This window comes from Boleophthalmus pectinirostris, unplaced genomic scaffold (assembly GCF_026225935.1).
Source record: "Boleophthalmus pectinirostris isolate CB_2022bp ecotype Guang Dong unplaced genomic scaffold, ASM2622593v1 HiC_scaffold_11, whole genome shotgun sequence".
Taxonomy (NCBI): domain Eukaryota; kingdom Metazoa; phylum Chordata; class Actinopteri; order Gobiiformes; family Gobiidae; genus Boleophthalmus; species Boleophthalmus pectinirostris.
This window is the reverse complement of record NW_026570994.1, coordinates 18,837,926-18,851,304: the sequence shown is the minus strand read 5'-3', so window position 1 is coordinate 18,851,304 and position 13,379 is coordinate 18,837,926. Positions and strand designations below refer to the sequence as shown.

Sequence of the window (13,379 nt, the reverse complement as noted above, 5' to 3'; positions counted from 1 at the left end):
ACGTGTCTTGCCCAGTACAAATATATTATATAAGGAGCTCTTGAGGTCAAAATAAATCCGCTGTGTGCCGTCTGCGTCTAATTATACAGCGTTTTATTGTAATCAGGAAGTGCGCTGTTAGCATGTTAGTAGTTATTAGCATTGCAGTGATGTCAAAACTCAGCTCTGGTCTCTGAAAGTTGTAAAAAGCGTTTATAAACTAATTAATACTTGTTTCTGGTTCTGATATCGTCATAATTTAGTTTTGGGATTCGGACATCGTAATTGTGTGGGTGTTGGATCCTAACAGCGGAAAACGGCTTGAGAAATTTGTTTGCGAACTCCATAAATGCGAAAGTGAATCAGATGTGTGTGACTGCAAACCTCCGTTCAAACTGTTTCTCTTCCCAACAGAATTGAAAAATAGTGAAAGGTGAAGGCGATGGGCAGGATTGATCCACAGGAAGAACCAAAAAGGAAACATTTGGCTGCAGTGAACGTTGTGTATGTGGAGTGACAACAAAGTAAAACCCCATTTCTTAAGCGAGAGGTGCAGAAGACAAACAGACTGAGCTGCACTTCCTTGTTCGACTTTACAGCAACATCACGTCTTGGTCTCTTTGCAGTGGAAGGTGTTTCTTGGTGAACAGTTGGTGCCTTTCGCTTTGGCGTTGACTTTTTAAATTCGTAACTGAGGGGGAGCGAGGGATCGGGGTTTTGCTTTGGCACTCCACATACAAAATGTTCACTGCAAACTCGGGATGATCAATCGTTTTTCAAAATAAAAACCAAAAAACAACTATTTTCTTCATTATTTGTCTCCAAAACCAAAATAAAAAACACAGATGACAGATAACAGATAATTAGTTTTTTCAGTTTTCGATTTTGTGTTTAAATGAATAATCGGAAAAACATCCGTTTCCCATTTACGTGACTTAAACCGCGATGCCGAACTGAACCAGGACTAAAACAGGTCCGGGACCAGACCAGAACCAGACCCAGACCTAGACCAGGACTTAGACCAGGACCAGACCGGGACCAGACCAGAACAAGACCACGATTGAGACCGGGACTGAGACCAGACCAGGATTGGGTCTGGGACCAGACTAGGACCAAGACCGGGACTGAGACCGGGACTGAGACCGGGACCTTGTCTTGTGCTGGTTCAGTTCTGGTTCAATTCTGGTTTAGTCCTGTTTTACTCCTAGGATCAGTCTTCGTTCAGCCCTGGTTCAGTCCCGGTCTTGTCCTGGTCTGGTTCTGGTCTCAGTCCCGGTTTGATCCTGGCCTCAGTCCTGGTCTCAGTCTTGATCACAGTCCTGGTCTCAGTCCTGATCACAGTCCTGATCACAGTCCTGATCACAGTCCTGGTCTCAGTCCTGGTCTCAGTCCTGGTCTCAGTTCTGATCACAACACAAACACAAAATCGAATCTTTATCCATTTTTTCATTTTAGTTTTGGAGACAAATAATAAAAAAAAATATTTGTTTTTTAGTTTTCTTATTTTTGGTTTTATTTTGAAAAACAAATGATCGAACGATACACGGATGGTTTAATGTCACACTGTGGAACATTCCAGGCAGAGCAATGATGTATCCATAGAAACAAACAGGTGACGGATCCTAAACCGAGAAGTTAGACAGTCCAGTGTTAAGAGCTTTGAGTAGTCGGGTTTTGGGGGCTCACCTTCTGTGGGTGGGCGGGCGGAGCGAATCTGGCGGCGCAGATGAGGAAGGGATCGGGGTGCGGTTTCGAATGCTTGACTTCCGGGTCGTCTCCCGTGACGATGTGGTGGAACAGGGAGAAGAAGGACTGATGTCTGCTCGTCTTCAGGGCGAAGGTGACGCCGGCCGAGCTGGTGGCCACCGCCGTGGGGACGGAGTGATGTTTGAGGTGAAGGATCAGACGCTCCACACCTGAGACGCACAGAAGAGGGGAGACAGAGGGGAACGTGAAGGAGAACGACTGATAAACTTTGACAAGAAAATTAATGAAAGATTTAATGAAGTAAGTAAACATTGAAAATTAAAACCTGGTTAGGAGCAATCCATGGGGCCTAAACATGGCTGCCCATTTAAGAGAACAGGCCAAGCAGCAGTAACAGCAGTAATTATAGTAATAGTAGTATTAGTAGTAGTACCAGGCAGTAGATCAAGAGCAGTAGAAGTAGTAATAGTAATTGTAGTAGTAGTGGTAACAGCAGTGGTTATAGTAGTAGTAGTAATAGTACCAGGCAGTACCTGAGCATTAGGGAATATCCTTTCCTGCAGTAGCATTAGCAGTAGCAGTAGTGGAAGTAGCAGCAGTAGCAGTAATAGTAGTACTATTAACAGCATAAGTTCCAGGCAGTAGTTGCGCAGTGGGGAATATCCTCTCCTGTAGTGCTATCATTAGCAGCAGTATTTATAATAATAGTAGTAGTAATAACCATCCATCCATTTTCTCCCACGGGCAACAGTCTGAGCAGGGACTCTCAGACTTCCCTCTCCACGTACACTTCCTCCAGCTCCTCCGGGGGAACCCTGAGGCGTTCCCAGGCCAGCCCAGAGACATAGTCCCTCCAGCGTGTCCTGGGTCTTCCCCGGGGCCTCCTCCCGGTGGGACATGCCAGGACCACCTCCTGAGTGTGGCGTCCAGGAGGCATCCAGAACAGATGCCCGAGCCTCAACTGCTCCTCTCGATGTGGAGGAGCAGCGGCTCTACTCCGAGCTCCTCCAGTGTGACTGAGCTCCTCACCCTGTCTCTAAGGGAGCGCCCAGCCACCCTGCAGAGGAAACTCATTTCAACCACTTGTATCACCGATCTCGTACTTTCGGTCATTACCCAGAGCTCATGACCATAGGTGAGGGGAGGAACATAGATAGTAAATAGTAATAATAAATAGCTCTCGATAGTAAATCGAGCTCCCTCTTCACCACAACGGTCCGATACAGAGACTCCATCACTGCAGACGCTGCACCAACTGAGTACGACTGAGTAGTAGTAACAGTAGTAATAGCTAGTGTAATAGCGTAGTGGGGAATATTCTCTTTTGTAGTAGTAGTAGTATCAATAATAATAGTAGAAGTAGTAGTAACAGCAGCAGCAGTAGTATTAGTAGTATTACTCGTACCAGGCAGTAGTTGAGCGGAGGGGAAGATCCTCTCTTGTATCTCCCTGGTCTCCTTGAGCAGTTCCTCCGCAGACAGGGGCAGGTCCAGCTCGGCTCTGATGATCTCTGCTGCGTCCAGTGCCCTCTGACCCATGACCTTTGACTTCAGCGCCCACGTGTACTCGCGACCGAACCGAGAACACACCTGCTGGAACGACTCCGTGTACAACCGCTCCGTGTCTGTGGACAGAAACATGTGTCAGATGCCCTCCCGTCCTCCCGCAAAGAGTGAACTTTAAAGACGTCTTGTACATATGATAAATCCAACATATTAGCTGTTATTTGTTGTTTTTTGGGGTGTTTCCTTTGCTTGAAATAAACAAAATCATCATCAGTTTTATCCCATTTTACACTAAATTTAAAAAAATACAGAGGAGAGGTAAGTAGTAGTGGTTTGGAATGTAACAATAACCAAAATATCATGACATTGTATCGTCAAAAGTGTCACAGTGATATCATGGGCCATAACAATATATTGAATACAAGTCTTTTTGCTTAAATTCGTTGTTATGGTGCAAAAACAGAGTGAACTACATAGACCATGATCCTTTGCTCTGTTTCAGTCCAATCTACATGATTAAATAACTGTTACCAAACATTTTTACATCTTAATTATTTCCATTATGACAGAAAAGTGGCATATTCACACTAAAGATCGCAATAAATATCGTATCAAGAGATTTGGATATCGTTACATGCCTAGTAGTAGTAGTAGTCATATTAGTAGTTGTAGGAGTAGCTTTTTTATCCTGCTTTAGTCCTTATTCTTGTGTTTAATGTGTTTTAATCTGCAGATCTGTGAGTGTCAAGTACAGTAGTAGCAGTATAAGTAGTATTAGTATTAGTGTAGTAGTAGAAGTAGTGGTAGTTGTAGTCGTCATCGTCATAGTAGTTGTAGTCGTTGTTGTAGTTGTAATAGTCATAGTCGTAGTCGTAGTAGTTGTCGTCGTGGTAGTAGTAGCTTTTTTGTCCTGTTTTAGTCCCTAGTTTTTGTGTTTACCTGAGATGGAAGCAGACCAAATGTCTGTAGTTTATCTCCAGATGTGTTGGTGTCAAGTACAATAGTAGCAGTACAAGTAGTAGTAGTATTAGCGTAGTAGTAGTACTAGTAGTAGTAAATGGAACTTGTCACTTGTCGAAATGAAGAAGTACAGTAGTAGTGGTCCCGAGTCAGTGTAGACTGGAAGATTTTTATTACAGTATATAGCACAAGGATATTCCCCATTAAACAACTACTACTAATACTACTAATACCACTACTACTACTACTACTACTACTACTACTACTACTACTACTACACTAATACTACTACTACTATTTATACTTCTACTACTGTACTTGACACCCACACATCTGCAGAATAACTCAAGACATTTGACCTGCTCCCATCTCAGGTTAACACAAAAATAGGGACTAAACCAGGACAAAAAAGCTAGTTGTAGTCATAGTAGTAGTTGCAGTAGTAGTTGGAGTAGTAGTCATAATAGTAGTAGTAGTAGTAGTAGTGAGTAGTAGTGAGTAGTAGGAATATCCCTGCACCATATAATAAAAATCTTAACACCCGGTCTACACGGACCCCTACTACGATACTAGATCTATCAGAGACCAAGTCCATTTGTACTACTGCTAGCAACTACTGCAACTACTACTACTATTACTACTACTACTACTACTACTACTACTACCTTTTTTGACCTGGTTTAGTCTCTACTTTTTTTGTTTACCTGAGTTGGGAGCAGGTCAAATGTCTGTAATTAATCTCCAGATGCGTAGGTGTCACGTACAGTAGTAGTAGTAAGAGTGTAGTAGTAGTAGTAGTAGTAGTAGTAGTAGTAGTAGTAGTAGTAGTAGTAGTAGTAGTAGTAGTAGTAGTAGTAGTAGTAGTAGTAGTAGTAGTAGTAGTAGTAGTAGTAGTAGTAGTAGTAGTAGTAGTAGTAGTAGTAGTAGTAGTAGTAGTAGTAGTAGTAGTAGTAGTAGTAGTAGTAGTAGTAGTAGTAGTAGTAGTTTAATAAACTTGAATGGGAATAAACTTGTACTGTAGAATAAAAATCTTCAGTCTACACTGACTCGGGACTACTACTGTACTTTTTCATTTCTATCCGTGACCAAGTCCATTTGTACTACTACTACTACTTTGTCTGTCCTGGTTTAGTCCCTAGTTTTAGTGTTTATCTGAGTCAAATGTCTCTAGTTAATCTGCAGATGTGTGGAAGTCAAGTACAGAAGTAGTAATAAGTAGTAGTAGTTGTATTATTACTGTTGTACTACTACTACTTCTAATAATAATAATAATACTAATACTACTGTACTTTTTAATTTCGATCAGTGACCAGGTCCGTTTGTGCTACTACTACTACTACTACTACTACTACTACTACTACTACTACTACTACTACTTTATCAGAATAGAAAACCTCTGTAACTGTTACTGTTCCAAACGCGGTCGTAAAACCGTCGGTCAAATTTATAAAGTAGATTTGGTTCTGTGCCAAAAAAACATTTTATTTTTATGGACTCCTCCAGAACATGATTCAAATAAAGACCTCCTCCTTTTATTTCTCACTATCAACTCGTCCATCAAACTCCATCACATTTTAACATCTGACAACTGTGAAATATCTGCGCCATAAAAGCCAACGTGACGTGTTTGAGCAATGAGAAATACCGAAAAAATATGTGTATTACTACTTTAAATTATGGCGAATTTTAAGACCATTGTAAACCATTAAGATTAACAAGGGAAAAATACAAAATCGCGTTTAAAATGATATAGTTTTGACTTGTAATGCCATTCTGAACAACATTAAGAAGGGCTAAAATATAACTTTATTAACTTGTACAGTAAAAATGAACAGCGAGCAGTAAATCCATTGAATCTTATAGTTCTTTTACGTCGGGTTCATTCATTACTCATTGTTAGGACTTTCAATGAATTATTAACTTTCTTTGACACTTTTGCGTTAAACTACACCGTTAAAATACACAAATAGCAAGCCGAATTAATCGTAAGTAATATATGATTTTAAATATGTGATGAAAAATTAGCAAAATGTTGACATATTAAACTAAAGTACAGATAAGTTTTTGATTCGAACTTTTGTAAACAGAGATTGGCGGGTCGCGAAGTTTAGCGGCAAGTTTACGGTAAATTTTGAGCGTTTGACGAAGCAGAATAAAAGCACACTTAAATATTATTTGTATTAAAGTTAATTTAAAGTTTTCGTACCGAGTAGAAGTCCGTCCATGTCGAAAATAACATGAGAAACGGGTTTAAAAGAGACGGTCGCTTCAGACATGTTGTCGTTCCGTGTAGAGACTGAAAACGGATGGACGACCATAAACTAACCCGGAGGTAAGACAATAAAAGCGCCAATACAAAATAAAAGTACATTTCAAAACATAAATTAACTTAAGAGCAGAATAAAAATGTAAATATTATGCAAATTACGTGGGAATAAAATGTACACACATAAGGTTTTAATGTTTTAATTAAATGTAATAATAGTTTGAAGAGGAAGTAAAGAGTAACTCCGTGATAGTTCATTACCGGACGTGAAAAGTCAATGAAATCTAAATTTTTTTTCAAAACAAATTATAAATACACATAATTGATACCATGCGTTTTCTCTCTCTTTTTGTACTCTCTTTCACTTTCACTCTCTCTCTCCTTCACCCTCTCGCTCACTCTCTCTGCTCCTCATAGTCTCTTGCCCTCCCTCTCTCCTCCTTCTCTTTGTCTCCCTCCCCTTTCTCTCTTTCTCTCCCTCTCTTTTTCCTCCTTCTGTCTCCCCCTCTCTCTCCTCCTCACTCTCTCTTTCACCCCCTCTTTCTCTCCCTCCCTCGCTTCTCCTCTTCTTTTTCCTTTTCTCTCCCTCTCTTCTCCTCCCTCCGTTCCTTCCTCTCTCCCCCTTTTCTCCCTCTCTCCTTCTCTTCTGTATCCTTCTCTCCTCTCTTTCCTCCCCTCCCTTTTCTCTATCTCTTTCTCTCCTCTCCTCTCTTCTCTCTCCTCCCTCCTCTCTCTCCTCTTCTCTCTCCTTTCCTCTTTCCTCTCTTTTCTCTCCTCTTCTCTCTTTCTTCTCTCTCTCTCCTCTTCTCTCTCCTTTCCTCTCTCCCCTCTCTTCTCCTCTCTCCGCTCCTCTCTCCTTTCCTGTCTCCTCGCTTTTTTCTCCTCTTCTCTCTACTTCTATCGTCTCTCCTCTCTCTTCTCCTCTCTCCTTGTCTCTCTCCTCTTCTCTCTCCTTTCCCCTCTCCCCTCTCCTCTCCTCTCTCCTTTCCTCTCTCCTCTCGCTTCTCCTCTCTCCTTTCTTCTCTCCTCTTCTCTCTCCTTTCCTCTCTCCTTCCTCCTCTCTCTCTCTTCTTCTCTCCTGTCTCCCCTCCTCCCTCCCTCTCTCTTCTCTCTCCTTTCTCTCTCTCCTCTCGCTTCTCCTCTCTCCTTTCTTCTCTCCTCTTCTCTCTCCTTTCCTCTCTCCTTCTCCTCCTCTCTCTCTTCTTCTCTCCTGTCTCCCCTCCTCCCTCTCTCTCTCTCCCTCTTTCCTCTCGTCCTCTTCTCCCTCTCTCCTCTCTCCTGTCTCCTCTCCCTCCTCTCTCTCTTCTCCTCCCTCTCTCCCTCCCTCTTGTCCTCTCTTCTCCTCTCGTCTCTCTCTCTCTCTCATCTCTCTCCTCTCTCCCTCCCTCTCGTTCTCTCTCTCTCTCCCTCTCTCTCTCTCTCTCTCTCTCCCTCTCGTCCTCTTCTCTCTCGTCCCTCTTGTCTCTCTCCCTCTCGTCCTCTTCTCTCTCGTCCCTCTCTCTCTCTCTCTCTCCCTCTCGTCCTCTTCTCTCTCGTCCCTCTTGTCTCCCTCGCTCCTCTCTCTCTCTCTCGTCTCTCTCTCTCGTCCTCTCTCTCGCTCTTCTCTCTCTCTCGTCCTCTTCTCTCTCGTCCCTCTCGTCTCTCTCTCTCTCTCCTCTCGTCCCTCTCGTCTCTCTCTCTCTCCTCTCGTCCTCTCTTCTCCTCTCGTCCTCTTCTCTCTCGTCGCTCTCGTCTTCCTCTCTCCTCTCGTCCTCTCGTCTCTCTCTCTCTCTCGTCCTCTCGTCTTCCTCTCTCTCTTGTCCTCTCGTCCTCTCTTCTCTCTCTCGTCCTCTTCTCTCTCGTCCCTCTCGTCCTCTCTTCTCTCTCTCCTCCTCTTCTCTCTCTCTCTTCCTCTCGTCTCCTCTTCGTCCTCTCTCTCTCTCTCGTCCTCTCTCTCTCTCTCTCTCCTCTCTGTCCTCTCGTCTCTCTCTCGTCTCTCTTCTCTCTCTCGTCTCTCTCTCCTCGTCTCCTCTCGTCTCTCTCTCTCTCTCTCGTCCTCTTCTCTCACGTCTCCTCTCGTCTCTCTCTCTCTCTCTCTCTCTCGTCCTCTTCTCTCTCTCGTCTCCTCTCGTCTCTCTTCCTCTCTCTCGTCCTCTCTTCTCTCTCTCGTCCTCTTCTCTCTCGTCCCTCTCGTCTTCCTCTCTCCTCTCGTCTCTCTCTCTCGTCCTCTTCTCTCTCGTCGCTCTCGTCTTCCTCGCAGGTATAATTGGGAGCAGGGCGCTAAACGAGCTCGTCTTGTTAGTGCTAAAGACGTGTGGGAAAACCAAAGAGACCCGGTCTAATGAGGTCCACGCTCGAGTCCAAGTCCAAGACCGGTCCTGGACCTGGCCCTGGTCTCTGTGTGGTCATTAGAAGGACCGCAGCGCCTGGGGACAAGGAGGGGGGTGTTTTTAAAGACACACTATGGAACTTTTCTAGTGTTTCTAGAGTTTGAGCTGCTTCTCTGCTCCATGGAGATGTCACTGCTTTGCCTGGAATGTTTCACAGTATGGCATTAAATTAAACATGTCTAACTCCGTGGAGATAAGCAGGAGACCAAACCAGACCAAGTTACAGGTCAGATCTGTGGAGAGGCGACCCCGCTCACAGTCAGGATGTTGTTTTTCTAGGTATTTTTGAGATATAAAACCACCTGTAATTGAATAAATGTAAAGTAGAAATAAAAATATCAAAATTTAAAACAAAAAATATCAAAATTTAAATACAAAAAATAATAATAATTTAAATAAAAAATAATAATAATTCTGCTTTTAAAAGACCATATAAACAGTTCTTAATGAAAATGATGATTTTGAATTAAACTTAATGATTTAAAGTAAGTGGGTGGTTTATTCTGATTTTAAAGCCAAATTAATTTATTCCTCGATCAAGTAGTTTATTCTTTTGAAAAATAATTCCGGTGGTTCAGCACATGCTCGTTGTTTCTGGTCCCGGTCTGGTTCTGGTCTCACTCTCGGTCTCAATCATAGTCTAGTCCTGGTCTGGTCCCGGCCTCAGTCCTGGCCTCAGTCCTGGCCTCAGTCCTGGTTGGGTTTTTATCTGGTCCCGGACCTGTTTTAAGTCCTGTTTTAGTCCTGGTTCAGTCCTGGTTCACTCCGGCATTGCAATTTAAGTCACATAAACAGGAAATTATTACCGTTATCCATTTTTTTCATTATTCATTTAAACACAAAATCAAAAACTGAAAAATCGAATCGTGTGTTTTCTTCCAGTCGACGTAAATACGTTCGTGTCTCTGTCCAATCAGAACCCTTCCCCACCCCCAGACGTCGAGTGGAATTAAATAAAGTTTTCCATGTAAACCTCAATTCGGAATTTCCATGTAAACTCAACAGAGAATATTTGAATTTCGATCTATTTAATTAAAAAACATCATGTAAACCTGGCCAGAGAAAAGAGAAAATAACGTCTTTTCTGGTCGAGCTTCTGCCTGTATTTTTGTCTCCATGACGACGTAATTGCTTCATAAAACAATATTAAACTTAACTGTCTCCATGGAAATGAGCAGGAGACGCCACCAGACCGAGATACGAGTCAGATCTGTGAAAAGGAGGCCCCGCTTACTGTAGCTGTGCGTGTTCTATGATCGACAAAAACACCAAGATTTGAATGAGTTTAATGCCACACTGTGAAACATTTCGGATAAAGTCATACCATCTCCACGCTGACAAGAAGGCGGCACACTCCTCCACCTGAAAAGTTACACAATGCACTTTTAATTTACAACGCCAAACAGAAGATAAAGTTAAAAACATCCTTTATTCGAATGCTCTCGGGTTAAGTCTGCGGAGCGGAGTTTTCTGTTTCTCTTTCGTTCGTTCTAATTAAGTTTGAGAGTCGGGTGAAGGACGGGGCGCCAAATAATTAAGACCAAACCACAGAAAACAGAACTGAAAATAAGCGATTTGAGTTTCACAGATTATTCAAAAGCTCCTCGCCGCTCCGGATCGGAAAAGGAGGGTTTTAAATGGGGCAGACGGATCAAGGGCGGCTCCGGCTCCAGTGTAAGACTTTAATATGTTAAATAAAAGAGTTTACACAGAGGACGCTTTAGTCTGCGTCTGTGGAGAGAACGCTGCTTTTATTATACATTTATTATACTTTTATTATACTCTTATTATACATTTATTATACTTTTTTACACATTTATTATACTTTTATTATACTCTTATTATACATTTATTATACTTTTTTACACATTTATTATACTTTTATTATACTCTTATTATACATTTATTATACTTTTATTATACATTTATTATACTTTTATTATACATTTATTTATACTTTTTTATACATTTATTATACTTTTATTATACATTTATTATACTTTTTATTATACTTTTATTATACATTTATTATACTTTTTTACACATTTATTATACTTTTATTATACTTTATTATACATTTATTATACTTTTATTATATTTTATTATACTTTTTATTATACTTTATTATACATTTATTATATTTATTATACTTTTATTATACTTTTATTATACTTTATTATACATTTATTATACTTTTATTATACTTTTTTATATTTTATACATTTATTATATACATTTATTATATTTTTTATTATTTTTTATATTATTATACATTTATTATACTTGTATTATATTTTATTATACTTTATTATACTTTTATTATACATTTATTATACTTTTTTATGTTTTATTATATTTTTTATTTTTATTTATTTATTTATATTTTTATTATATTTTTATTATAATTTATTATACTTTATTATATTTTATTATACATTTATTATATTTTTATTATACTTTTATTATACATTTACTTTACTTTTATTCTGCATTTATTATACATTTATTATACTTTTATTATACATTTATTATACTTTTATTACACTTTTATTACACTTAGTTATTTTGGGCTATTTTACATGTTGAAATCATAATATTGATCTTTCTCTCTCTTTTACTCTTTCTCTCTCTCTTCCATCCAAACCTGTTTTTCTAGGTATTCTCTTTCACTCTCATTCACTATATCTCTCTTTTTTATTCTCTTTTTCTCTTTCTTTCACAATCTCTTTCATTAACTCTCTTTCTCGGGACTGAACCAAGACGAAACCAGGACTAAACCAGGACTAAACCAGGACTGAAACCAGGACTAAACCAGGACTAAATCCAGACCCCTCCTTCTCTTCTCTCTCTCCTTGTCATTATTGATCTTGTCATGATAAAGTTGTTAAGCCGCCCCTTTCCTCCTCCTCCTCCTCCTCCTCCTTCTCTCCTTCCTCTTCCCCTCTCACTCCCTCTTTCTCTGTCCCATCTCTCCCTCTCTCTCTTTTCTTTCTCTCTCTCTTTCTCTCTCCTCTGGGCCGATCATTCTTCTCCTGTTTAAATGAAAGGCCAGAATGAAATGCTAATTCTGCAGATACAGGATCAATACAAGTCCACCTCCAGGACAGACAGAGAGAGAGAGAGAGAGAGAGAGAGGAGAGAGGGAGAAAGAATGAGAGAGGAGAAGGGGAAGAGAAAGAGGGAGAGAGTGGGAGAGGAGAAAGAGAGTAAGATGGAGAAAGAGAGAAAAAGGGAGAGAGGAAGAGAGAGGGAGAAGGAGTGTGAGAAGAAGGGGGAGAGAGAGGAGGGGGGAGAGGGAGAGAGGGAAAGAAGGAGAGATGAGAGGGGGAAGAGAGAGGGAGAAAGTGGGAGGAGAAAAGAGTAAGACGGAGAAAGAGAAAATGAGGGAGAGAGGAGCAGAGAGAGGGGAGGGGAGAGAGAAAGAGGGAGAGAGTGGGACGGGAGAAAGAGGGAAAGAGGGAGAGAGAGAAAAAAAACAGGAAGAGGGTGTGAGAAAGAGGGAGAGAGAAGAAAAAGAGCGAGAAAAAGAATGGAAGAGAGGTGATAGAGAGAAAGAGAGAGGAGAGAGAGAGAGACAGACCAGGGGGAGAGAGAGGGAGGGCGAGAGGGAGGGAGAGAGAGAAAGTGGGGGAGCAAAAGGAGAGAGAGAGAGAGAAAGAAAGAGGGAGTAAGGGAAGGAGAGGAGGAGCGGGGGGGAAGAGGACAGAGGGATGGAGAGGGAGAGAAAAGGGGAGGGTTAAAGAGAATAGAGGATGAAGAAAGAGGGAGAAGATAGAGAGAGAGATAAAGAGAGAGAGAAGAGAGAGGGATGAGCCTGTGAGGAGAGAAAACAGAAACTTTGAAGTTGGTCAATAAATAAAGAAAGAAAAAAACACAATATTTATGTCAAAATCAGTCAGAGGAACAGAGGATGAAGAGGATGAAGAGGAGAGGAGGATGCAGAGGAGGAGGAGGAGTGGAGAGGAGGATGCAGAGGAGGAGGAGGAGTGGAGGAGAAGTTGCGTCCTGTGATTCCAGGGGGAGCGTCTCGAGATACTGAGGTGATTTATGGAAGTGTCATGGCCGCCGCGCGTGACCCAAAAAAACATGATCAAATATTCGACGGACTTTAACGGAAAAATACTGAAGAGGAGGAGAAGAAACAGAGAGAGAGAGAAAGAGGGAGGAGGAGAAGAGAAGGAGGGAGTGGGAGAGAGAGGGAGGGAGGGAGGGGGAGAGGAGGAGAGAGAGGACAAGAGAGAGAGAGGGAGAGAGGGAGGAGGGAGAAAGGACAAGAGAGATAGAGGGAGAGGAGGAGGAGAAAAGAGAGGGAGGAAGAGATAGGAGGAGCACAAGAGAGGGATGGGGGGAGAGAGAAGGAGAAGGAGAAGAGAGAGGGGAGAAGAGAGGAGAGAGGGAGGGAGAGGAGAAGAGAAGAGAGGGATGGAGGACAAGAGAGAGAAGGAGAAACAGAGAGGGAGAGGAGGAGAAGAGAGAGAGAGAGAGGAGAGAGGGAGGGAGAGGAGAGAGGAGAAGAGAGGGATGAAGGACAAGAGAGAGAAAGAGAGAGTGAGAGGAGAGAGAGGGAGGAGGTGGAGGAGGACGAGAGAGAGG

General features: G+C 41.7%; 1 protein-coding gene across 1 annotated transcript in view; it reads right to left on the bottom strand.

The window, feature by feature from the left end:
• The window catches only part of pudp (pseudouridine 5'-phosphatase), a 41,902-nt gene extending 35,440 nt beyond the window's left edge, over positions 1-6,462 (bottom strand). Inside the window, exons 1-3 of the mRNA XM_020920826.2 lie at positions 6,358-6,462; positions 3,092-3,310; positions 1,666-1,895 (exon numbers count right to left, since the gene is read on the bottom strand). Coding sequence (XP_020776485.2) covers positions 1,666-1,895; positions 3,092-3,310; positions 6,358-6,427 — 519 coding nt within the window. The 5' untranslated portion in view covers positions 6,428-6,462. The remainder of the gene's footprint in view (positions 1-1,665; positions 1,896-3,091; positions 3,311-6,357) is intronic.
• Positions 6,463-13,379: the final 6,917 nt, after the last annotated feature.